General features: G+C 36.6%; 1 protein-coding gene across 4 annotated transcripts in view; it reads right to left on the bottom strand.

The window, feature by feature from the left end:
* The window catches only part of LOC136238261 (uncharacterized), a 96,299-nt gene that overhangs the window by 52,083 nt on the left and 16,730 nt on the right, over nucleotides 1-27,486 (bottom strand). For 3 of the 4 annotated variants that reach the window (XM_066028617.1, XM_066028619.1, XM_066028620.1), the window contains 8 exons: nucleotides 26,364-26,675; nucleotides 22,485-22,607; nucleotides 19,030-19,134; nucleotides 18,580-18,799; nucleotides 17,671-17,744; nucleotides 16,539-16,758; nucleotides 14,098-14,171; nucleotides 45-83 (listed from right to left, as the gene is read on the bottom strand). In XM_066028617.1, coding sequence (XP_065884689.1) covers nucleotides 45-83; nucleotides 14,098-14,171; nucleotides 16,539-16,758; nucleotides 17,671-17,744; nucleotides 18,580-18,799; nucleotides 19,030-19,134; nucleotides 22,485-22,607; nucleotides 26,364-26,675 — 1,167 coding nt within the window. The remainder of the gene's footprint in view (nucleotides 1-44; nucleotides 84-14,097; nucleotides 14,172-16,538; nucleotides 16,759-17,670; nucleotides 17,745-18,579; nucleotides 18,800-19,029; nucleotides 19,135-22,484; nucleotides 22,608-26,363; nucleotides 26,676-27,486) is intronic. The other variant, XM_066028621.1, reaches the window with a different exon arrangement.

Below are 27,486 nucleotides of genomic sequence, written 5' to 3'. Positions count from 1 at the left end.
TACATGTACACAGGCATATAACTAGCTGTACAAAATTTCCATACTTTGTCTAGCTTTTTCGCCAATGCTGATATTTTGTAGCTCTAGTATAAAAATAAAAAAGGATGGAACACACAATACAAATGTAAGGGAAACCTAGGAAATTTACAAGCTAGTATAAAAACCCTGGTTTAAGTACTTTTTTATCATACAGTATGATAGTACTGTACATTAGGATCATGAAGGTTTGGACTTTCTGGTACCCCTAAAACTAGCTTCACAGTACCTACATGGTGTCTTGGCAGTAATAGTTAGGTATAATCCAGCCCGAAAGTGCCTTCGTAGGACCTGCTAAATTTTTAAAATAATATTTAGTGGAATTTTTTATTACATCAAGCAGTCACAGTCTAATACACACAGTCAGTCATCTTGACTGATTGCCTTCAGACAAGTGTCACTCAATAATGGCTAAGGCTACAGACTTGGTTTTTTTTACTCACTTCTGGCCTTTTTGCATATCGCAGTGTGTACAATGCATGCTTCGTGGACTTTTCTGTGTCCTCCTTTGTGTCCCATTTATCCCCATTGCTGACAGTGCATGGTGTCAGTTTGTTGTAGTATTGCATAATGACTTCCCTACATTTGATGGAAATTGTCTAAGTTTTCCATTGATTGCAGATTTAGGTCATGTTTCTTCATTTTTAACACTATGTAATTGGCTGAACATATCTGAAAGCGAAGCGTAATGGCCACTTCACTGTTTTAGTATTGATAATTGTGGTACGCATTCAGACAAAAACAATAAGCCTGCCACCATTCTTTCTATTCTAATGCAGTAGCGTGGGTTCATCAGTCATAATAATGTTACAAAAAAGTAATCAAACAAGTATAAGGAAAATCAAGAATTTTAAGTTTGATTAGGATCATAGAAATAAAAAGTACTGAAATAAGGGAGGTCGCCTACACTTGAAGATATACTGGTGGATATTTAATCCCTAATTCAGTTATGAGTATACTGAATTAGGGATTCAATGTCTACTAGTGTATGTAGGCAACCTCCATTGTTTTGATACTTTTTATTTCTATGATCCCAGCCTAATCAATTTTTTAAATACTTGTTATAATGATCCCTAGTAGGTTGTAAATTTTGTTACACATAATTCATCAGTAGTGAACTTCTATAACACCACAGCAAAGGAAAGAATGGTACCAGATGGGTGAGGATATAATTTTATGACAAAAATAAGCAATGAAGTTGTTTCACTTTTAATTTTCAGTTAGTTTCTGCCAGTTACTTAGCACTACCTACATACATTGAGAACCTAGCCTAGGATCAGTCCTTTTGCTTTAACAGTTGGAAACATATGCATGGTATAATTTTATTGTAGTGTGCTGTGTGTGTGTGTTTGTTTACTCTGTGTGTGTGCATGCTGCGACATAAACTGTAACAGTAATCCCCCACCCACCCAAAACACATTTGCTGTAAAAAAATGTGCGTCCAAGAAACTACAAGTATCTGTAACCCCATGTAAAAACAGATAAGCTGTAGAAAAAAACTACATGAAATTAATGGGTAACTGAAAGAACTGATATCTAGAGTGGCCAAGAATCAATAATGTTACTACAACTGACTATGATTACCAAAGAATATCTTGGCTGTAAAACAGGCAAATAAAAGTAACTGGCAACCAAAACAGCTGATATCTGAAGCGGCCAAGAATAAAAGTTAAGTTGATATAACTTGCTACAATTATTAACTTACAACATTGAATCGTAATCATTCAACTGTGTCCTATACATTCACCCTTGCTACTGTACATCCTAAATTAATTCTTTGTAACTCTAATTGGCTGGTAATTTGGCCACCTTTTTCAATAGTCAGAATAAAGAAAAAAAAGGCAGCCAAATTACCAGCCAATTAGAGTTACAAAGAATTAATTTAGGATGTAGCAAGGGTGAATGTATAGGACACAGTTGAATGATTAGGATTCAATGTTGCAAGTTTATAATTGTAGCAAGTTGTATCAACTTAACTTTTATTCTTGGCCGCTTCAGATATCAGCTGTTTTGGTTGCCAGTTAGTTTTATTTGCTTGTTTTACAGCCAAGATATTCTTTGGTAATCATAGTCAGTTGTAGTAACATTATTGATTCTTGGCCGCTCTAGATATCAGCTCTTTCAGTTACCCATTAATTTCATGGAGTATTTTTCTATAGCTTATCTGTTTTTACATGGGGTTACAGATACTTGTAGTTTCTTGGACACGCCTATTTTACAGCAAAGGTGTTTTTTTTTGGGGGGGGATATCACTAATTTTTGTCAGTTACACAATTTACAGACGCAATGTTCAAGCTATGGGGGGTGTATGATGAATTCTTCCTTGTATAGGTGTTGCGACCAAACACAAATCTGCTAATAGGTGGTGAACATAGTAGTGGTTAATTTTTATTAGTAGAAGGACCAGTGGAAATTACTGCAATTTACTGGTCAGGCCAGTAATGGCTACAGTCAGGCAAAGATGTGTGCAAAGTACTTATTTGCAAAGCATGCTTTTCTAGGTGATCTTGGGGAATGCCACCATCTTGAAATAGCAACTCAGAGATTGTATCTGGGATCTGGGAGTGTTTTCAGACAGAGATGTAAATATTCAGCTATATTATTCAATGACTGTTCTATTAGAGTATTTTATTGTATTTTATTTGGATTATCTCCTGTTTTTTTCTTCAATTTAGGATTATTCTTTTCGCAAACTTAAAAAAAAACAATTATAAAATGTAAATACGTACCTTGATTTTCATGAGCTTTGGTACACTTTAAGAGCATAATATTATTGCGGCGCAATCACATACTAATTTTTATACAAATCTGTTTAATAGCCATAGAATTAGTGATGATTAGCTGCAATAAAAAGGTCAACTTTTTGTCACACCTACAAGATAAACTGCTTATGAAAATAACTTAAAAATTGGTATTTGTATAGATTAACCATCATATGTGACCAGATTTTACAAAACTGTTCTAAATCACACATCAGGAAAAATCAAACTAACACTACCAGTGGATAGCTACACTATCATACTACTAGTTTTGACCCTCGGTACTATTCAAACTACTTGAGGCTGGTGTAACAGACACCTTTTCTGGGTAGTGTGGAGAACTTGAATGGTACTTTTAGGCCTTGTGAAGGGCCTGGCTTGACAAGAATCAGTGGTTTACTGGTGGATGGCCTGATAATGTTGTCTGTTGATTTTGTTTCATATCAGCCACTAAGAAACTAGCACAGCCCTGTAATCTCTTGTCTGGACTTCAATTGTCCATTTTGAAGTCTATCTCTTATCCACACTGCCTCAACCCCCTTTGTGAGCACTCATGATACTACTTTGCTCATCCAACTGCTCAGATTTTCCATCTTATTAGGTAGGAAATTCTAAAAGCAGCTACAAGTATTGGAAGTCATCTGAAAGGTAGTAGATTGATACTCATTTTGTGTATTTTCATATGCATGCTTGCCATCCTTCGCGAGTCATGCTGACTTGAATTCTTTAAAACTGTTTATCTCAAAACTTCAAACGTGTAATTTCGAAGTTTCGAAAATTCAGTCACATACGTATCTCAAACCTTTTGTGGTTTAAATGAATTGCATCAACAGCTATAGGCAAACACTAAATAACTGTAAATCACGGGGTCGAAACTCTCTGATAGAAAAGTCACTGCGGAGTAAAAAGGTGCATAAAAAATGAAAAAAGTACTTATCAGTGTTTGAGCCAGGGACCTTCATACTGAACACCCAACCCTTAACTACTGCTATCACGGCTGTTCGTCTCACTTAATTTCATGAACATTCTAACTAACATCTATACTACAGTAAAAGTTCATAATTTCATAGATTTACAATGGAAAAACTAGATTGTTCTAGTACATTCTATGTGTGTTCTATTAGAAATCCTTGGAAAATGTGCATTTCATTAGAGTATTACAAAAGTAATCAAATAAACTCTGCAATACAATACTGCCGTAACTCTTCTTTAGTATTCCATCGAATCAAAGCCAATATGTGACCCACTGAGCTAAAACTAGCTATTTTTGCAAAATTCTATTTAGCAATAAAAACGTATTGAAATAAACTGGGTAAAATACATGTGCTACAGAAAATTTATCCATGTTTTAATCACTTTGGTTAGTTCAGTGTGTACTGAAAAAGCTAAAATCAACTACACCTGTTCATAGGGAGTAAGAAATTTTTTTTGTTTCGTTTTCATACAGCAATCAGTACATGAGTTATGGGCATTTATATATGATGCAGTAGAAATAAGTTTACCGTTGTCATTTCATTGTTGAAATGGCCTTCTTCTTTGTCCACACAGTGACATACAGGGATAAAACAATATCTTAATCAATGTGCTAGTTCATGGTGAACAGATTGACCCATTTTTGTAGCTTGTTTCAGTCATGAGTTATGATCAATTAAACAAGTGACTATTATTTTTGTGCCATAATAGTGTTGCTGTACAATTTCCTGGCCTAACAGTCTAGCACTATAACTCGAAGATTCGAGGAATTTGCAAAAATGGCCAGTTTTTACTCAGTGGGTCACATATTATAGATATATTTAACGAAGTGGTGTGTTCATAAAAATGTGTCACATACAAATCACAAGCCATTTTTGTAGGGTAAAAGAAATTTGATGTCAGCTGCAACTAACCTATCAAACCACGATGAAAATGAATAGTTTGAGGACTAAAACCACTAATAAACTCAGGCATGGAATGATCAGTTGGCTATTTTCAGATGCTAAAAGTAAGTTTTGGCAAAGTGATTTAAATTTCGCATTCATAAACATTTTACTGGTCCCTAGTGGGATAGCATTTAATACACTACCTGTACAGAAGTCACCCTATGATGATAAGGCCATAATTTGACAATTACATGTACAATATAATTACAAGGGGTCAGGAGTCTAGTCTTGGGGTTATCAAGTTACTTTAAAAGTAATAATAACTGGAGCCCTAGCAAGACAAGTTGAAGAAGCTAAGCTATATAATTATATCAACAGTTCAACAGATCGACTACATCCCATGATACTGATACTCGTGAGGTAAATATCCTAGGAGATGGCAATACGAGCTGCCTGTTGAAGTATGCAATGTTTTGAACTCTTTGGTGGATGGCATACTTTGCTAAATTTTGTAATGGTCACTGGCATGAAATGGCCTAGACAGCCAACTTCAACTGTCACAAGATCAGCCAAAAATCCAGCATGTTGATGGTCCAGCAGTAATGAACCATAGCGATCTTCATTACAGTTCCTTGCAGCGTTCTAATAATATGTTGGAATCTCTGGAAACTAGCACGAGATCAGGTTTACTTAGATATGAAGTGGAATAGTACTTGGGGCTTGGTAGCCAGGAAGATCAGCATAAAGATCATTATAAAAGGTGGTAAATCCTTTTTGAAGTTGTGAACAAAAACTTGCAAAACAGAGTCATGATGCCAAATATATCTCCTTGATCAAGTGCAATGGAACAACCAGGTAAAACATGTTGGTTGTAGGTTGTGTAGAGTGACAAAGGGCACATACTGGACTAATGATTATATTCCAGTGAGCCAGATTCAAAAGTGTTGGTAAGGTGTCATAACCGGTTCACAATGATACCTTAGCAGCAGAAAGTACATCAAAAACAACATCCGGTCATCCTGAAAGTCAGTGGACAAAAGAGACTGGCGCAATTCAACCATCATTCAGTCAACAAAGCATTCAATAGCCAAGATATTAGACAACTTAACAGACTCCTTTAATGAGACAAAAAAGGAAGATCTGAAACATAAGGATGAAAAACAATTCCTGGAGTGAAGTTACGAGGCAAATTTAACCGCTGTTTTACAAGTTTCAGCACAGATAATTGGGTAGATTGAATGGATGTCACTGTAAACCTCACCACAGCAATATGAAAGTGAGGTCACAAAGTTTTTTAAGGATCCACACTTTGCATTCCCTTCTAATAGAACAGCTATCAATACATTGGAGATACGTGCAATATTAGCTGTTAGGATATTGTCAGAGGCCAGCTTTCAAGTAGCAGTGGGAGAAATACCAATAGCCTCGCCTAGAAATTTCATACAGTTAATACTACAGATGTTGATATTATTACCATTAACTGTGTAGTGGGCACAACTCAATGACCATCAAAATGAAGGGATACACATTTAGGAGGCTGAAATGTCACCAGTCTTCAGCATGAAGGAAGTAAGAGCTTGTTGATGTGAACCAACTTCACTAGAAATGACATGGCAAAACCTTTTGCCTTGTAGACTTTAGAGGAACAAGCCTTTGGTTCAGCAGAAGCCGCACTAACAGAGGCTGAAGGTTGGGTGTTACTAGGTTTATCAACTCAAAAGTTGTTCTGGTAATGATCAGCAAAACATCATTCAACAGTATGTAAATCCACTGAAAGCTCTATATCACCATTGTCATAATGTAAACTACAGGAACCATCCCAAAGATAGAAGATAACATTAGCTCTGTACCAAGCAGCAGGAGAGTCTGTAGAAGAATCAGATCAAAAACATAAATAGGAACACTGGATGGAGGTAAATCAGTTGAAAGAGGAGCTATTTACTGAGCAGAGTACCCACAATGTTCTGACTTTAAAAGGAAAACAAACAGTGGATTTATAGCTAGGTTGAACAAAAGGGAAATAACATTTCCAACAATATAAAGTTTCTTCTCACATTAATAAATCTGTTGATACATAGATATTTATATGAATGCTCTGTTAGAGTATATACTATTAGAGTCTCTTGAATTTCAAGGGGCTCATGTCCCATCTGTAGGCCCTTCCCTGAGAGATGAAAGCTTCCCTGAGAGATGAAAGTAAGCTTGTTCTGTACTGCATACTGTTACTCACTCTAGTTTGTTAGGTTCTGCTGAAACCTTAGGAACCTAAGTTTTAAAGGGGTTTCTTGAAACCCTTGGCCCCCTCCCCTCATGCCCCTAAGCACTTCACCTAATTTCTTAACACATACAGTAATTTTTGTTGTAGTTTTAATAGCTAACTACAGACCAAAATCTGTTAAATGTTTAAATCTTTAAGCAATCAGAGTATGTCAGCATTTTCATGAGAGCTGCAGGCTTAGTTTCCGTCTAGCTACTGCCATTGTATTCAAGTGCACGTAGGTGTGCACTGTGCGGAGCTATTGTACAGGCTGTATAAAATAGCTCTGCTGGAGCATAGCCATAACCTGGGCCCAGACTAGAGCATCAACAATTGCACACTATATAAACATCAAGATTGAGATACTCTAGTTGGACAAGCACCCAAATATAGCTACGGCAGTCAGGCAAAGGTTCAGTAATTATAGTAGCTATTTTAACAGATTGGCCTCACATTGAATCTTTCAGAGGGTCTAGTGTTTAAAAATCTCCTGGGTAGTATATAATTAGTAGAACTGTAGAAGGGTCACTATAAATATCAAGAGATCAAAATACCCTAATAGAGTAGTCACCCTAATACAACTGTCAATTAAATAATTGTTAATTATAAACTGCTGCAATTGCTTTCAGAGTTAATTATAGGGGGTCTAATTTTCTTTGGAGGCATGCAATTAGACCCCTAGATTGGCATACTAGTGTGCATTTCATACTGAGGTCTGTACACCTACCCTAGCAAAAGTGTTATGTAACTAGGACATGGCATCACCAAAAGTCTTGACTGGCTACACTCCTGTAGATCATGATCATTGTGAAGTTAACAGATTTTTGAAAATAGGGCATGCTCACAATTTGACCTCTCTTTCTAAAAATCTGTCCCTGCCCTATCAAAATCTGCTACTAACATACCGTAGATTCCCTAAAAATTCGGTGGGGACTATTCTACGGAACAGAACGGAATGATGGACTAAACTACGGAACGGAACGCTTTCTCAAATTGAAGCTTGCAACTTACCATTGCTGAAACTGCCCTTACGAGTTATCAGTGGCACCTCCAGTGGGTGATTAAACATAAGATAAAAAGAATTAAAGGATCGATTGTGGGTTCTTGTTGGTTGTCATTAGTAACGAAGTATTAATTGTGGGATGAGCTGTATCAGTGATGTTCATCCTTGGTTCATCTACGGATATACCAAGAAGGGCACTTTATGTGAGCTGGTTTGCTCATTTTGACTTTAGAAAACAGTCTGGGCCAGCTTTTCAAGTCATATGTCAGTGTACAAATAAAGCAAGCAGGAAGACACTGGTAACAGGAAAGAGCCAGCTGAATTAAAACTTGAAGAATTTTGTGCAGTGTGAGAGGAGCAAATATTTTGGCAGATCGCAAAGAGGCTATATTCTGCAAACATCACTGAATTGTATGCATGGAGTTATTAACAGCCGGTGCAGTGGACTAATGCTGTATTCAATTGTGAAAATAATGATTTTTTCTGTTGCACAAATTCAAGGATGCGTCTGACTGCTAGCCTTGAATCAAGCCAAATGCCAAAACTCCAAGATCAACCAAATCTCAATTATAAGCCTAGCTATGCATGTGAAACCATGCCCATAGCCACCAGGCAAATGTGATTTGGACCAAGATGTGTGTGTAATTTCAATGTATCTAGTCAGACCGGAAATGGAACACTCACATTAATTACATACCACCTAAGAATCCTAGGATTTCTTAAGTGTAACATTTCACATGCTTCACTTCAAACAAAACAGGTTGAATTTGTTCATCTATTTTCGAGTGATTCCCAGTCCAGCTGCATGGTCCATGAAATTACAGTGGGATCTTACAGTGTGGGCTGCTCTGTGTTGGATCTACTCTAGAGTTGAGATTTCAAGGTAGACTGCCAATGTACCGACACTGTTGTAGCATATTTAAGTGGAGGACAAATGAATACAGTAATGCTAGATTATTTAAGTATACAAATTTTTCATAATGAAATTGATATCCCATTTTGAATTGTACCTCCACTTTGTAACAAATTCAAGAACAAGAAGTTACCACCCCTTTAATCTCCAACCGCTGTCATTAAATAACCAAGATCTCACCAGTCCTTGTATTTTCCATCTACAATTTTGCTTTGGAACAATAATTATCTAAAGGCTCTAATTCATATTTAGTATTTAAATCTGTAATTCACCTTGTTGTGGTTTTACTAATTTTATTCTTCATTTCCTTTGAAGTTGTACAGTATAGGTAAACAAAGATAAATTTTCTCTCCCATCTTATTCTAGGACTGAGAAAAATTTAATTATTTGTATACAGACTCAAAATTGAGAAAATATAAAGCAAGTGAATTAATATTATACAGTCAGTTTGCTTTTTGTGAATCAGAGACCTTACAATTACTTTAATTATGATGTAATGTAATTATGATGTAATTTTGGACTATAAAAACAGACTTTTGATTGTAATTGTGCTGCTGTTTGCTGCTGTGAATAAAGATTGTTCTCTGCCTGTGTGTTAAAAACTGCGCTTTAGAGACTATCCTACCAGGGGAACCTTTTACATTTTGGATATTTAATGTCTCCAACTGTAACAAAAATTCAATGAATCCATGCATGCATCTCATCGCTGATTGTCTGAACATTCTGCAAGTGATACCTCACTCAATCAACCATATATTCTGTTTATTAGACTGAATAAAGTCATGATCACCTAGACTTTTCCTGTCACCAGTAACTTTCTAGTTAATTTCTCTGTGGATATTACGCTCTGAAACTGAAGAAATTGAGTGGTCTTCTAAACTATTTATCTTGTCAAGATCATCAGAAGCAACTGACATCCAATCAGCTACTATAATTTGCAATCCATTTACTGCTTACTTTCTGGATTTCTTTCTACAGGACTAATAGGAACGCCTTGAGGCGGAGCTGCATGACGATACTACAACACTCACTTGGTCGCAGCGCTATTATTATTATTATATTTGTTACTGTGCAGAAATCAAAAAGTTTGTTGTGCACAGGTGTGATCATAATGAATGTTCAGGTTAGTACAAAACTCATCTAATAGGGGTAGGGGAGTGAATTACAAAGGGGGGGGGGGGGGGGGGGCGGGTGTTCCAGAGTCTGATTGTAGAAGGGAAAGAGGAAAATTTATAAGAATCAATCATAGTGTCAAGCTGTTTATAATAACCTTCCCTTGATGGACGATGATTAGGTATTAGATCATTTGTGGGTATACTTAGATTGCCATTAATTATCTTATACATTGTAGTTATCTTAGACTTGTTTCTTCTTTCTTCGAGAGCTATATACTATGACTGCCTACATTATCCAGAAGGGATGGTCAATGTCATTACTACATCACTTTTGAATACAATCACCCAGACGTACTATTAAGGATTTCAACAAGTAATAAAAAATAGAAACCACAATCAATAATATTATTGAACTATCTCGTGATAAATCTCGCTAGCAGATGCTGCATGAAGTGTTCCATGGCTAACAAAGCGTTATCTGAGGGTGTATCATGTTAGAAGGAGATGTGGGGCCAGGAGAGATTTTATTCTGTGAACAGAAATGAAGATCGTTTTGCGGAAGTCGTGATGTCATACGATGATATCGTTGGGTACGTTCCCAGAACAATTTCACACTTGGTGCTCCAGCGTCGATTGTGTGAGGTCACTGGGAATCCTCAGTGCTCAAGAGACCTTCGTCAACTAGTGCTCCAAGTGCCGAAAAAATAGCACGCTTATAATTAGAAACTTTCCTGCGCTTGCCGAAATTTAGAGCATATTGCGTTCAAAGCACGGGGAGTGCCGAATATTTAGAGATGCCGAAATTTTAGGGAATCTACGGTAAACCAGGGGCGTAGCCAGAACCCGGGTATCAATAATTCGAGATACTCTAATAGAGCAGTCAGATCGAGATACTCTAATAAATCAGTCACAGTGTTCAGAGCAGTGTAGCAAGCTACATATGTAGTTATAAATAAGGTGTAGTTAATGTAGGGGAGATTGGGGGTGTAGCCATTTGTGGGGAGGGGGGCTCGGATTATGGTTCGGATGACACCCCCTCTTCAGAGGCAGAATTCTTTAAAACTAAAAATCATATCAAATCTTACAGCCCTGGAGCTCTCCGGTTGTTACTTTGCACACTAGCACTTCTCTGTACTACTCTTGACAGTCGCATTGCATTAATGCTGAACTATTACAAATCATCAAGATCTACTGCATCACGTGATCAGTAGCGCACGTGATTCATGGTGGAAATGGCGAAGACAGTTAACTGATTGAGGCAGACATACTACAAGGCAGCAGCTACGATAAACTTGAGTGGTCGTGTTATACATGTGTCAGGTGAGCACAAACTGTGAACAGCTGATGTATATTTATCTGATGAATGGTTTGTTTGTCACATGTTGTGGGCATGTGATGTCTTGAATATATTGGAGTACAAGCCAAATCTACTGACCATCAATAGGAGGACCGACCGAGAATCGTGTATACCTGGAAGAAAGTATTGCCAACTAAGGGACTCGAGTGTGGAGGGTTCCCGTGTTAGAAAAACTGAAGTTGGCTGTCCGGAAGTGGAGATTAAGTTAGCTACAATAGGTATAGTTTCTATAAGCTGCATAAACAGCAGTGTAGCTAGCTAGATACACAAACAGCACCCTTACTGTTGCTGCCTAAGGGCACATTTTATGTATGCATCAGATGCGGTCTAGGGGGAAGCACCTAGGTCTTCCATCCAAACATTCCACTTGAAATCTGACACCTCCAAGAATGTCGTGGATACACCCAGAGATTGTCAGTAGGTAGTAATTGTTTGGTCTTGGGAGTGTATAAACAGTGGAATGGAATACTGGAATGATGGAATACTGGATGGTGGAATGGAATTTTTAAAAGTTTAATATTAGTTTTTACATCCAAATAAGTACAACTCCTCCCATTAAGTAAGCAAACAATAGGATTCCCATTGAAGTCAGCTCATTTAACATACTTTTCCTCACCACAGCACTTGTATGACTTATAACTCAATACTTTAATACTTGTCTGAAACTAACTGTCTCAATGAAGGTTCAGTTCAGTGTGCACTGTGGCACTGCCACAACGAATTTGGCTTAAATTTTGTTTTCTGACATAATTGTAGAAAAGGCTCATTGTAAGCGCTTACAAGATAGTCCAATTTCACTTTCCCCAAAGATTTTTGCTTAGGCTCCTAGGGTAGTGGTAAACACCTCGTACAGGCTCTGCCTTCTGTGTTCACCCTCCAGTGCCTAACTGGTAAAGTTGATAATAAATAAATGAATACTTCATTATACAGTGAATGTACTTTTACAATGCATACATGTAATCAGCTAGCTAGCTAACTTCTTTATCATTTGGGAACAAGTGTTAAGTCAGGAGTTCCAATAAACTGCTATTGTGCATGTTCATAACTGACTTGCAGTACATTACATTGGTAAACTTTGTCTATGGTGAGGTGAATTATGCTAAAAGAGCTGACTTTAAGTGGAGTCCTATTTATTTGCTTACTTAATGGGAGGGGTTATACTTATTTGGATGTAAAAACTGATATTGACCTTTAAAAAATTCCATTCCAGTATTCCACCATTCCAGTAGTCCATTCCACTGTTTATACACTCCCTTTGGTCTTGAGGTTACAGCTAGGCCCTGGCATCACCAAAAGTCTGGTTACGCCCCTGACATAAACACGTGTATACGCTTTCCCAAGTACATGCTTTGTGTAGTGTGGAGCTGGGGAATAGCATTTGGCCCCAAATACCACATGCTGTATACATGCATAACACTACACTCTTCTCAATAAAAGAAAGCATTTCATTGTTAACACTGAAATTGTTTTCATAAAAGTGTGTGTGTATATCTACCTATGTTTGTCCGCACGCACCCACGTGAGCAAAATCGTTAAATGGAAAAGCAGCTTTTACGTAAAGAGTAAAAGGTAAATGAAGTCTGTATTAAACTTCCGCACTGGTAAACTTTGCTCTGGGGTGTAGAGAGAGAACCATCATTATTATAAATGAGAAAACACTAAGTAGAGTTAGCTTACAGTATGTGTGACCTCGGTCTCGTGCGACCACAATCAGATCGTAGTAAAAGATCTGTATGGGCACGGCAAGGTAAATACAAGAACAAAATTGACAAACATACCTACAGAAAACAAAAAAAAGTGAGGGTTGGGTTTCTTTTCGGCGGTATGAAATACAGGTGTGGTGACTACTCAGACTTTGTGAATTACCTTCCCTTTGGGTTTTACAGGTGTTTAATAACTGAAAAACAACTGTGCGGGCCTCGCAGACTACCAGGAATAGCCTATCCCTTCGCAATGGAAACGGGGCATATCCCCTACGTACGCGAATGAAAATGAAGAGCAGCTTTGAGGCTTTGTCGAGAGAATTTGTGGAAAAAAACGATAGTCAAATTATAAAACAGTTTAGAAGATACTTCTGTGCGTAATGTGTTGATAAAAGCGGTTTGTTTAACAAGCGCTTCCTCAGCAGCGCATAGCAACGTAATTGAGGAATTACAAAAAAATTGTGAAATGCGAGAATTACAATAAATTAATTATGTATTATTGCACAACCAAAAACCTATATAATACATACAGTTTTAAGTTCAGATGAGTTAGCTAACTGCATGGTGCCTGGCTTTTAGAAGTAGCACAACATCAACTTGTTATCCACTACTATTTTGCCTTTAATTTCATCTATTTTCATTATCTTGTGGTAATAATATTACTGTACATTTAGATACATTGTGAGATACAAGTACAGAATATGCTCATAAAATTGCTTTTCAGCAGTGTTCAAAACCATCTAAGGTATTATTCTTTTGAGAAATGCCCACTATTCCCAAAATTATGCCCATGCATCTTTGGACTAGCTAGCTATAATGACCCATTTACATAGATGCTTCAGTTTCAAATAGTCTTCTATTCTTTTAGTTGGTTGCTTGGTATATTTGAGTACTTCACTTGAGTTTCCATAGTGCACTTGACTTTCATAGTGGTTATGTTGCTTTCTAACTTTGTAACTTGATAGGAATCAGTTGTACCTTGAATTGTATCAAAACACTTGCAGTAATTAGAACTAAGCTGGGTATTTGTATCTGTTGTGAAATTTGGTGTCAGTATACAGCCCTGGTTTCTGAACTGTACTGCTTTCTACTTACCTGATGCTAGGGTTCTCACAGTAGCTTCAGCAAAGTCACTCCATCCTGCACGGTTGACAGCAGCAAGTTGAATTCTAAATGATGCAAACCAACAACACATTAGATACCAACAGTATACATATCAAAACATTCTATTGGGAATTGTAAACTGAAGCGGTCTAAACAAAATTTTGCATAACACATATCAGGAAGTTTGGCTCAAAAACGGAAGTTTGAGGCCAGCTGCAGGTGATAAGTCTAATTATAATCAAAGCAATTTAGCAGCTGCAATTATTTTTACTTGTTATATTTCATTGAGTAAAGACTTTACTGTTGCTATTTTTCCACTTTTGTAGGTTTTGAGAGATTTCTACTTAAAGGAGTCATCACAGACTGTCTATGTTGCGTATAGTGTATTCATGACAGGTGTACTGGAACATTAGAACTTTAGTACGCATACAGAACTTCTTTAATAAAATCGTTTCAAAGCTCTGTATTAATTCTAAGGAGTTATTTATAGTTAAAGACTTGCTGTGCGTTACTACTCAGACCTAGCCAGACGGAGTCCATGCCAAATCGAAGCAATAATCTTGCTCAGAATCACGCACATATTTAACCTCCATCTTTGCCATTGTTTTGACGAGTGATAGTTTACGCTATATGTGCTCACTATGGCTTGTTGGAATCGCTCAAGAATAAGCTAAAAGAATCTAGCAGCGAATCCGGGATAATCCAAGCATATCACAAGATATGAATGAATTTATTAGAATAATCAAAATGCCCATTGGAAATGTATTGCAGATGATTGTGTTCTTTTATTGTGAAAATGACGAGCAGAGTTTTTGTGTACTGAGCTTAACTTGGTACCATCCTGTTCGTCAAGAGTTGCTCTTTCTCATGGTACTTGCAAATCTGAAATTTGTCTTTTGAGTGAAAAGATATGTGAGTACAAAGTGTCAGTACAATAGAAACTGTGCAACTTATAGTGAACAAATGGTGCAGCTGGACCAAATCTCCGCAAACTTCTTGATATGTTAAGTTTTACTATTACATCTTATGAATTATGTAATAAAATAACTTAAAATCAACTCCACGTTATTTTGGTATTCATAGCTTATTCAAACCTGTTGGTTGAAAAACCTTGTCGGCAGCCATTATTTCTTCCCCCATGCAAAATACATGGATTTTATACTAAATACAAAAAATGCAAAAAAGCAATCATTAACACTCATAATCTCTACAGGACATTATACAACAAAATAAAGCCCTTGAATTGCTCTACACGATTCCGCCCGAAGTAACCTTCTATCATTACCATAGTAACAGTTATTTACTGTTGATTACAACACCGCCCCCATACAATTTCCTATGGAGAACTTAATTACTCAGGTGGGAAAACCCCAAAAAAGCAACGTGTTACCCTCAACCAATTTCACTAAACTTGGTATCATTCTACGTATCAATACTTGCTGATTAAGAATCCGCCCAAAGTAAGTGCCTAACTAATTGTTGTACGGAGTTACATTGCAAAACATACGAAAAAACTAGTTTTTCCGCTAAATTATTACGTATCTAAACACATAATCTAGCAATACAAGGCTCTATCCTGCCTTTTCTCTTAGTTACTTCACAGACTCCTATATATCACTCTAATCGCCATTGATTAAGGATTCTGATGAGCCATAGTAGATCTCCATAAATGAACGTATGCGGAAGTTATGACGCCGTATTTAGCAGTTGGTGTAATTTTTACGTATTTTTTACATTACGGATTTTTATAATGTATGGTGAAAGTTGACAAATGTTTTGATATGACAAACATTCTTGATATGGCTTAATAGTCAGTGTTGAAATAAGTACAGTACTCAGGGGTGGATCCAGGAGCTGCCTAGGGGAGGGGCACAGACAGGGTAAGTTGTAGGTGGTTGCATGCATGGGGAGAACCATATTCTCTATAGTTCAGTGCTGCTTTTTTAAAGCAGCAAATAATCACCTCTTAGTGGTGTCTCACTGTTGATATTTGCCATTTTGGCCTTTTCAGATGGTTGTGAAGTCTTAAAAGGCTCTGAATGTCTTAAATAACAGCAACACGATAATTATTTTTAGAGGCGCTTAGTACGCACGGAGATGCTGGGTGACTATTTTAGTTAGTTTGACTTCGGTTCGCTTTGGTCTCAGGTGAATTTATAATAAATGCTAGCAAAATGTACATATTTTCTCGGTTGGCCTGACATAAAATTTACTAGCTGTTTTAATCAGAAGCATGGCTGGCTCCTCCACAAGGTGGAGAGGGGGGGGGGGGCATTTGCCCCAAATGCCCCATCCTGGATCCGCCATTGGTACTACATGCATATATGTATACTGCAAACAAGAAATAAATCAGAACAATGACTAAAATGTCTATATAAACAGCAAACTATGCTTAATTCACTAACCAATAAGTTCATCACCTATAGACTCACTTATATTCAATGTTATTCTTAAGACCATTTGGTGTAGCTTCCATCTGATCTCCTCGAAACTGTCTATCATCAAAAGCCCGTGTACTTGTGTCCATTTCGATTACTTTCAGTACAAAGTTGTTCACATCAGCGCCACCATTATCAGTAACTGGTTCCCATGTGATTTTAATCTGATCATGTGACAGTGCCTCTGCAGTCAGGTTGGTTGGTGCTGATGGAACTGTAAAATAAGAGGTCACATTGATGACATGATCTTGTGTATAAGTATGTATCATATATACAGTGCTATACTCAATACCATAAGCATTTCACATCCACAGTTTGATTTTATATTACAAAATGAAAAAAAAGACTTTGATTACCAGATATTATTATTGTAATACTCTAATAGAGTGCACATTTTGAGGGCTTCTAATATATAGAATGTTCTAGAATAATCTAGAATTTCCATTAGCACATCTATGAAATTATAAATGTTTAGCATTTACAAAGTAGAAATAAGTGAGGTGAACAGAAAGAAAATGAAGAAAAAATCAACAACTATATCTTGCAAATGTAGCTGGTGCAAATTTAATCAAAATTACTGTACGGCTTACTACACCTGGCTAGTCCCCAGCCACCCATGTGTTGAAGGCCGTCTGGTGAATTTGATCCACTTTCTTGGTCCTAGTGAAACATAGATGCAGAAATGTATCTTGTGTTCATTCATGCTTACATTCAAATGAATAAACTTTCCAGCCACTTAAAGCTGATTGTCATGTTATAAACCTTGCTGGCATAACTAATAAATGTCAATTAATACTTTATGTATAGAAACCGTCTTAAAATTTAGCTTGGAACAATAATCAAGAGCAAAGAAGCCCTTTAGACAACTACTAAGCTAGCTTCAGGTATATACTTTATTAATGTGCACTTACTGTACTAAGAAGTTACACTAATGTCATCAGGCGGCCTTTGCATGATCAAGAGCATGGGAAGCTGGGGATGAGACTACTGGCAGATAACTATAATACAAAAATGGTGTGCTTTCAAGATGGGGCCATGGAGCTATAGATGCATGCGTGAAAATTGTGTTTGGTGCACAGGCTTTCTTGGCCACACTACACACTACCGTGTGTCTTGATATACTTACCAGATGCTAGGGTTCTCACAGTAGCTTCAGCAAAGTTACTACATCCTTTACAGTTGACAGCAGCAAGTTGAATTCTAAATGATGCAAACCAACAACACATCAGATAAGGCTACTCCAAATTATAATTATCAGTTTCCTGTCTGCCGCTCAGAGATATTTGCATGTAGGTGGGCAGTCCATTTCCATTATTCCATTATAAGATTGACAGCTTTTTAAGCCATATTTTTCTGGGCACAAACTACCTAAAAGCAGTTTCAGCTTGTAAATTTATCTTTTAAGTTGAAGGAATAATGCCAACAAGAATTTGTGCAGACTTGATAGCACACTGAGCAGACATGTCAGCTGACAGTTTACAATATCAATTTTACTGGGCCTGTACAGTATGCAAGAATAACGGGTTAATAATGGAAGAATACAGAATAATGGAACAATTTAGTGCTGACAGTAAACAGATGCAAGTGGTGGATGGGAAGCAAGAAAAGAAAAGTTATTTGGAGTGACCAAAGAGCAGTACAGATATGTGACCAAATTTTGGAAAATCACCCATATGGGCACATTTGACACCTAAAATATTTAATGAGCAAGCAACAAACTTTATAGTGCAAATCTACTTGTTAATGGTTGTAAGCCATTCTCAATACATTAAATTACAAGAATATTATTGAAATATTTTAAAACTGTGTCCTGCATTAATTAGTAACCCACTAAACATGAAAATTCTAATTATTCCACGCGCGCCCATATGGGTGATTTTCCAAAATTCAGTCACATAGCTATATAGTTTCAGTATGAAATTCAAGAAAACAAGAATATACCATACATATACCTGCTCAGAAATTGTGACAATCATATCTGAACAGCAAAAGCTACTCTTCCTTAATCACTAACTTCACAACCTACCAGACTTACCGATATTCGGTGCTATTCTTAAGGCCATTACATGTAGTAACCCTCTGGTCTCCTCGAAGCTGTATATCACCACATTCCTGTGTTCCAGTGTCCTTATTCGTAACTTTCAGTACAAACCTGTACTCATTAGCACCACAATTATCAGTAACTGGTCCCCAAGTGATCTTAATCTGATCATGTGACAATGCATCTGCAGTCAGGTTGGTCGGTACTGATGGAACTGTACCACAAGAATGATATGATTATGTACATGTATACCATCAACTGGACTGACATAGTGCACTAGTATAGCTGCAGGTTAATTCCTTGCTTTACTCCTATGATCTTTTTTTTCGAAATTCTTAGCACTTGTAATATACAGCATAACCAAGAAATAAATTTTCGTCACTGGCAAGTAGTAGGAGGTATTTCTAGTTGCACACTAATCAGTTAACAATTTATAATAATTACCTTGAATGCTTTCATCCTGAATTTCATCACCAGGCGTTATTAAGCGATAACTAGCATCATCAATTTGCTCCCTGCTACCACCCTTACTACACCAATTTTTTAAACCTGCACATAATGTAAACAATCCAATAGTATATTCAGAATGTGTGACCGGATTTGCAAAAAGAGGTCTTCCACACACATAAATCTGAGACCATAACTTAGTGTTCAAGTAACATATAAACCTGAATTTTTCTCCATTCATTCATCTATGTGGGTGCTTACTTTTGACCAAATTTTAAGTCAATAGCTTGTTCCAATCTGAAGTTATGAATTGTCACAAGTTGGCAAATTGGTGTAGAAGACCCCTTTTCACAAATCTGGTCACATATATGTCTGCCATTAGTCTGTAACACTGCTGTACATAATTTGCAACATGTTCATGTATACCAAAGTAAAAAGGGGCAAGGCACCTACAAAGGCCATTTAAGATGAATAAAGTTGTGAAATGAAAGATTTCGGCAGGAAATGATATAATGCCAATCATTTAATGGCAAATATGATCACCAAAATGACTGGCATTAAAATTATGATAGTTGTATTTGCACAGTCATGTGTGAATATAACTTGGTGGTATTTGCAAAGTTATGCATGAATAGAACAGGATAGAATAACTATTTATACAAAAACCATACATATTTGCATGCCACATATACTGTGCAATGAAGCTATCAATACAGTGACCGGACCAGGTAAATTACAATTACCTGCAAGACAATTTAAGGCAGCTAGCTTTTGTTGTGATGAATCCATGCTATAAATATAACTTGGAGTGTGATTACAAGTTATTATACTATTAAATAGACAGTGCAATTATAACAACCTCAGTGAGGATGGGTCACTATGCAAGGTGCAAATACATGTATATAGCTATATGCCTTATTGTATACGGATGCAGTAGCAGCTACAAATGGACAATAAAGCACATGTATTTTTCCCCTTTGAACTCAGATGATTAACAACTAATGTGGTAAGCTAAGATGAGTGTAATGGAAACATGGTTCAGTTGTTCTTGTTACACACCAGGTACTAGTGTATTTGCACAATCGCTTACATTCATTATCAATATGCACAGATACTTGCTTAATTAAAATCGTTGTCTGATAGATCATCAAGATGAAGCACAACATCAGTTGTGCAAAGGTATGCATCACAATTTACTGAGGCAAGATCTCTGTAAAGCCATTTTGGGAATAGCAAGAGATTTTTCAAAGGAACCTTCCAACAGCAGTAGTGAGTTACTGGGACACCTACCCCCCTGAGAGGTTTTGAACTTTTACTGTTATAAAATTCAAAGAGATCGAGTATTATACAATGTATTTCATCTATTAAGAGTTCATCATCTAGTGTGGCAGTATCATACAATATGGTAGTATTGTATAGTAGGGATCATTGAGGTTTGGGCTTTCTTGCCCATAAATGTCACCCACAAGTAAGCCTCACTTCTCCATCATAACAACTTGGTATTATCGGTTAGGCGTAACCAAGCCCCCATAAAATATCTTCAGAGTTATCCTAAAACCTTTCAAAAAGTTTCTGTGAATTTTATAATTCTTTAATCAACAGAATTTTCTGCTAAGTAACTGATTAAATAAGTTATGGCTAAGGCTACGGGTTTGATTTCTTCACTGTTCGACATCACTTCGGCCTGAGATGTAACTTTTCGTCAACTGCAGCAGCTACAATACATGCATTGTTTACTTACTTGCCCTCCTTTGTGTCTTACTTCTTTCTCCACTACATAATTGTTGAGTTGTGGTAACGCATCGTAGCTTCAGTACTTTAATTTCTGTGGATTGATTGCAGAGACGCTTCTTGTACTGTTATTCATTTGTAATGCTGTACAACAGGTGAAACATAGCTGGAGCTGAGGCAGATATGCATTCAGTTGAAATTTCTGTAGTAAATGGATTGGTTGCAGAGGCACTTCTACAACTGTTCTTCATTTAAAATGCTGTATAACAGGTGGAATATAGCTTGTGCAATTTTGCATTATCATCACAACATAAAAGTGGTGGTGATAGTGTGGGGACTTTGTATAGTGAGATAGGTGCTTCAATATATATATTTCAGCAGGGTTGAAGGTGAGGCATACATATACTTACTACAAATGCAGGCAATTTTATATCCATATCAGAAGTTAGGTTTGGTTTCAGATAGGCCTATTCGCATCACCACAACACACTTACTAGTCTTTTACCTATGGTTCCATGTTGTGAAAGCTGCAAACAAGAGTTCATTTTTTACTGTATAATGAAGTCCCCACACTATCATGGCCATTTTGTCAATTACGACATCACATTTCATCAATGTGGCTAAGGTCCATTAATTTTATACTGTGTCTAGCACCATCCTTTACTTTAATGCAGTGCACAATGAATGGTTACAAAAAAGTAAACAAACAAGTGTAAGGAAAAATTAGAAATTTATATTTGAGTAGAGATCATAGAAATAAATAGCAGCTATACTAGTTAAAATTTTAATTCCTACTTCAGTCATGGCTATATACCAGGCTGTATATAATTGGAATAGTAAAATTTCCACTAGTATAGCTGCAGGTCGTTTCACCATTTTTTATTTCTATGATCACTACTCAACTGCAAAATTTTAAATTTTTCCATACATGAACTATATGTGCATCCTCTATTATCTGTAAACACTTGGATATTATATGAATGAGTGCCAGTTACACAATGAAGTAAAATCTGTTGTATGACTTCCTTTTAACTATATATAAAAAGAGTTAGAGGACAGTGTAACATGGAGGTATCTCTAAGGGAATGCATATAAATACAGTGGAGCCTGTGGTAATGGTCACCTGAATTAAGTGGTCACCTTTGTATAATGGCCAATGTCATGAGGTCCCAATTATATTGGTGTATATGAATTGTTCAAACAATCAACTTTTTTATAAGTTTCCCTCTGTAAATCCTTTCCATAAGGATAAATGTATAGGCTTATGTTCTTTAGTTAGCTTGCCAATGCATAAAAATCATTAGAACTACAGTGAGCATGCCATGAGTGGTGAGGAGCACAATGGCAACGAAATATATGAAAGTATTGCATGTAATCTGTGCACATTGGTATGATGAAAATATTATAAGTATATTAAAGTAGTGTAATCTACCAATAACACGAGCAGATATGGAGCACTGCACAATCAATGCCACTAAATTAAATTGTCAATAAGTAAGGAGATACTACCCTGTGCTTCTGTGCAGATGTTAATTGCGGCAACCCCAAGGCAGTGATTTACATTACATTCAGTTGCCTTGAACTTTGATAGAACTTTGATGGTATTACACCTACATGTAACACAATAATATTAGCAGTGTATTGTTTTAACAGTTTGGTCTACTCATCCTTTGATTTCTCACATACTGCATGTATAACTCGACTTTAAAACTAGTTCTTACGTCCACGTCCACAATAAAGAATCACGATCACTGCCACTACAGCCAGTATGCCAACAACAATACCAATAATTATGTAGATGTATAATTTGTTTGTTGTACCATGGTTGCCACCAGTTTTAGTCCCTACAGTAAAAAAAAAAACAGCATCAGCATTATTCATTCTGAAGGAACTATATCAAAACAGTACAGTACTTTATAAAATTTGCAATGCAGTACAGTGTACTAGCTAGCAATTGGAAAAGGCCAATAGCTTGATGTTTGATCAGTCATAAGTTACAACATTGTCTAATGGATGGAGAAAAGTTTCACTTTGCATGTGTCTTTTCAAATTGATATACTGTAGGCATACTGGAGGGTGATATGGCCACTGTTTAATGATGTTATAGTTAACTCCACCACAAGTAGGATATTATTGTTATCAACCCAAGGCCAAGGCGAAGCTGAGGTTGAGGTGTTGATAAAAGATATCCTACGAGTGCAGGTGTGGTTTAACTGGCTTATGTACCACTCTGCGTGGGCAGTTCAAAGGCTCCGCCAGTGCCATAATTTGTATATTGCACTGCTGCAGACCGCAGCGAGTGCATTATAACTTATAACACACTGGTTGCGGTTTTGTAGACCACAACGAGTGCATTATAAGTTATAATGCACCGACCGCAGTGCAATATACAGATATTGCACTGGCTGCGGTTTTGTGCAGCATAGCACAAGTGCCGGTGGCGAAGACCACTATGACACCTCACCTAATAGGTGGAAAGACACTTCACAGATCACTCGAATTCTTTTATAGCCTGACATGTAAAGGTCGATTGTGGGCCATAACGTCACCAATACGTACAATGTTTACAAGCAGCCAATGGCGATCGAAAAAGCCAACACGGGTGGCCACAACTCTAGTCTACATATATATAAACGTACTTATACACCTTACTAGTCTGATGCCATCTTAGCCCAGATTAAACTGTAGTCCACTTCGACAATGACTCAATAAAACAATAATACTAACCTTTACGTTCGATTGTGGTAACCAGTTTTGTCATGCCACCAGATTTGAGTTTAGCCAGTGTGAATAGTAAGAATTAGACTAGTACCGTTTAGTAGTTAGGTATTGTTTACTTAAACCGTCTATTTAGCTGCTTTTTTTTGCTCGAGAGAATCACTATGGCGATTAGTCTGGTGCTTAGTCTGTATGGCATGCTGAGCACTACACGATGAGAGTCGAACAGCGAATGCAGGTTAGTGATATAACCCATAGCGCACTAGCTTTCAATATCTCAGGTGGCTGCAGTACTGCAGGGGGAACGTCATTGCAACGTCCGGCTTGGTTACCCACAATCAATGTTAGAAACCTGGCCTTTATAAGTGTTACAGCTGTCTTGTGAGACTCTCCCACCTATTAGGTGAGTGGTACATAACAGTTATACAACGTGCACTCGTGCTCTGCCTGTATAAACGCACTTGCCTTCGGGCCTGACGGCCCTCATGCTCGTGCGTTTATATCAGGCAGAGCACTCGTGGCCATTGTATAACTATATACTATCCCACACTTTGAAGCACTTGACTTTATATAAACAATGTGACAATTGCTAAAACAGTTGAGGTGTTGATAACATGCTATGACATGCCTTCTATCCTACACCTTCAAGCATTTAATTTCATAAAGAACTACAATGAGGCTAGTAAAGTTGTGTATGGTTTCAATTTTGCTGTGTTTGCAGTTTTATGTCTTCATTTTTGATCCAACTGAATGAAGGATTCTGACCTACTAGGGTTTTAACCTCCATTCCCAGGGTTTAACTACCATATCCTCCTAGGGTTTCAGTGGGATAGAATTTCTGTTTTTCATCAGTGCCCGCATGCATTTTCACTGCCGCACATATATATTATTTGATCTGATTGATGAAATATATATTGAGGATGTGCAGTTCATTCAAGATTGCTGCACTCATATACAGTAGCTATTTCGTGCATTGTATCTAACAATATTATGTTGTTGCATCTCAACTGGAATATTATAGAAACTCATTTCAAATACCTAAGACTTCAGATGGTGTACAAAATTATTTACAACCACATGGATGTCTCATTACCTAGTAATATAACATATAGAACAAGGCATACCGGGGGGCAGTGATCTTAAATTTACACAACTATAGACAAGTACAAGTACAGTTTCTTTCCTGCTACAATTTGACTATGGAAAAAGATTATAAGCTGTAATAATTTAGATACTTTTAAGGACTATTTAAATCAGATTACATCGTAAATTTTATAGTTTAAATTTCTCCCTATTGTAACGTACTCACTGATGTGAGTTTTACAATTATAACTTATAATACTTGTAGCCAAGATAAGTGAAAGACTTGTGCAGTGAACACTCTGACATTAGTGTTTGCGTTTTACAAGTAAGAAGTTGTCACGAAGGACAACTATACATAGGTACACCTGAAGTGAACCAGAATCTTATGGTTGGTAGGATACCACATTATCTGTAGAGTTATCCAAGTTAGCTAACTGCCATTATACAAAAGAGAGTTGAGGTACAGAAATAAGCCTAGTTAGCCATATTGTGACAACTATAGATAATGGATAATGGTAATGACCCATCTGCCCACATTCTATATACATTTGAAATTTTCTGATGAAAAACAAAAAATCATCAAACAGTGGCCTATAGTATATAAAAGACCTCTCTTTGCAAATTTGGTCACATTCATCTTGTCAGACAAACTATCTGGTTCTTTTACATGTTATGAATAATATACATAACTCAAGCATATTGTCAAAATACATGAACACTTGGTTTGAATGGATGATAATAAGGGTGTACAAATGCCACATTTTATATCCCATCCGATAATACGTATTCAATATTTTTATGTCTGATACCTATATTGCAGAAACATGTATATTCTTTAAGTGTAACTTGATCACTATGGCTGCCTAAAACTACTTATAGCTATGTACCTATGACTTCTTGCAAAGTGTGTTTAATAGCACATGTCTAATATTCCAATGATACTCTAGATGCCAGCAGATAGTGTATATCGGATCGGTTATCGGTATCAGTTAATTCTGTTGCTTAATATTGGTTATCAAAATAATTGGCTAATTTGTAGTGTTGTTTTAGTTTACTTAAACTAAAACTTATTTTAGTAAGCATAAATTACTTCTAGTGCACTAGCTGTACTAAACTAAAACTAAAAGCTTTAATCTGAATTTTACTAAAACTAAACTAAAACTCGAGATTTCCTTTCTTACACTAAACTAAGTTACATTTACATTAGTATTGTTGTAGTTTTTACTATATATACAGCAGAACCTCACTTACCCAAACCCCTTGGGACCAGGGGTGGTCCATAAGTCTGAAAAGTTCATATCTCTGAAGCTATGTAGAAATAACTTTAAAATAGAATTTAACACATTTTTAAAAATATCAATATTATCAACTATCCTAATAGAACAGTCACTACTCTAATCTAATAGAGCAGTTATTTCTGTATTCGGTTAACCAAGAATCCGGATAAGTGGGGTCCGGATAACTAAGGTTCCACTGTACTAAAACTAAAACCTATTTTAGTAAACATAAATTACTTTTTGTATACTATACTAAACCAAAACTAAAAGTTTTTATCATAAGTTTACTAAAACTAAAATGTTTTTCCTACTGGTACTAAAACTGAACTAAAACTAAAATGAAAACCTGTATATACTAAAACAATACTACTAATTTGGTTATCAGTGCAACACCAGTATTTGACGTATTAAATATAAGGATGAACCATCACAAATGAAGCTTCCTGCTATTTACAATGCAGTCATGCAAAGAAACTAGGAGAGCCTTTCCATAGATAAGAACTTTATTATTAAGTCTCCTACCTTCCATCACATCAATGTAAATATACACAAATGAGCTCCCACACTGATTCTTTACAGTGTTGGTATAGTTGCCAGTGTCATCTTCAAATGACAAATCATATAGTGATAGTCTACTGTATCGTACTCCACCAGTAGTGTAGTTATCCACCACAGCAGTTGAGGGTAAAGGCAGTCTAAAATCTTTAATCCATTGTGGGTAACCGCTGGACAATGGGATGTTACTAGATATATTTGTTGTCAAGTTTAAGTTGTTCCCTTTGTGTTTTGGAATGTAATAACTGAAGTCAAACCTATCAACGTGAGGTGGAGCTCCTGTAACAAAGAGTTTATTTCATACATGTTTGTAGTTTCTATATATACTAATTTAGTGGTGTGTGAAGATATCATACTCTGTAATAATTAATCTCGTTCCAGAAATGGAAAAGTTTGGATCAGACTAACTCTTATTGGAGTAAAATAGAAGTGCAAATGTTAGTAGAAGCACAATTAGTGGCCATGCTTTGGGTTGGTGTTTACTGATAAAAAAACATAATTGCATGTGCTTGAATAGGTTTTAATTTGGCAAACCTATTCTGTAGTTTACACTTGAGCTCAGAATGTCAACTAGCTTTTTACTGGAATAATAACTTGCACAATCTTTTAACAGCAGTAAACTACATGCTAAATGTCATGGATCCAGGATTTACAAGTCAAATAGTTGTCCCAGGGCATGGAGCAGGAGTCAACCACCCAAAGTATTGTATTCTAGCTTTTCTGTACGAATAGTTAAATCACGATACAGCACGGTAGCAGTACGGTAGTACTGTATATTAGGGATCATGCAGTTTTGGGCTTTCTTGCCCAAAAATATCACCCCAAAACCAGCCTCAAATTTCCTCCATAACAGCTTGGCAGTATTCGTTAGGCATAGCTAAGCCCAAAAATGCTTCAGAGTGACCCCAAACTCTTCCAACAAGTTTCTATGGAATTTTTACAAATTCCTATTTAACTGAATTTTCTACTGACTAACTAACTGACTGATGCCTTCAGCCAAGCATAATGCAACAATGGATAAGGCTATGGGCTTGATTTTTTTCACTGTTTGATGTCACTTCATGCCAAGATGTACCTTTTTGACAACCGC

Source organism: Dysidea avara, chromosome 11 (assembly GCF_963678975.1).
Source record: "Dysidea avara chromosome 11, odDysAvar1.4, whole genome shotgun sequence".
In the NCBI taxonomy this organism is placed as follows: domain Eukaryota; kingdom Metazoa; phylum Porifera; class Demospongiae; order Dictyoceratida; family Dysideidae; genus Dysidea; species Dysidea avara.
This window is presented reverse-complemented; position numbering and strand designations above follow the sequence as displayed.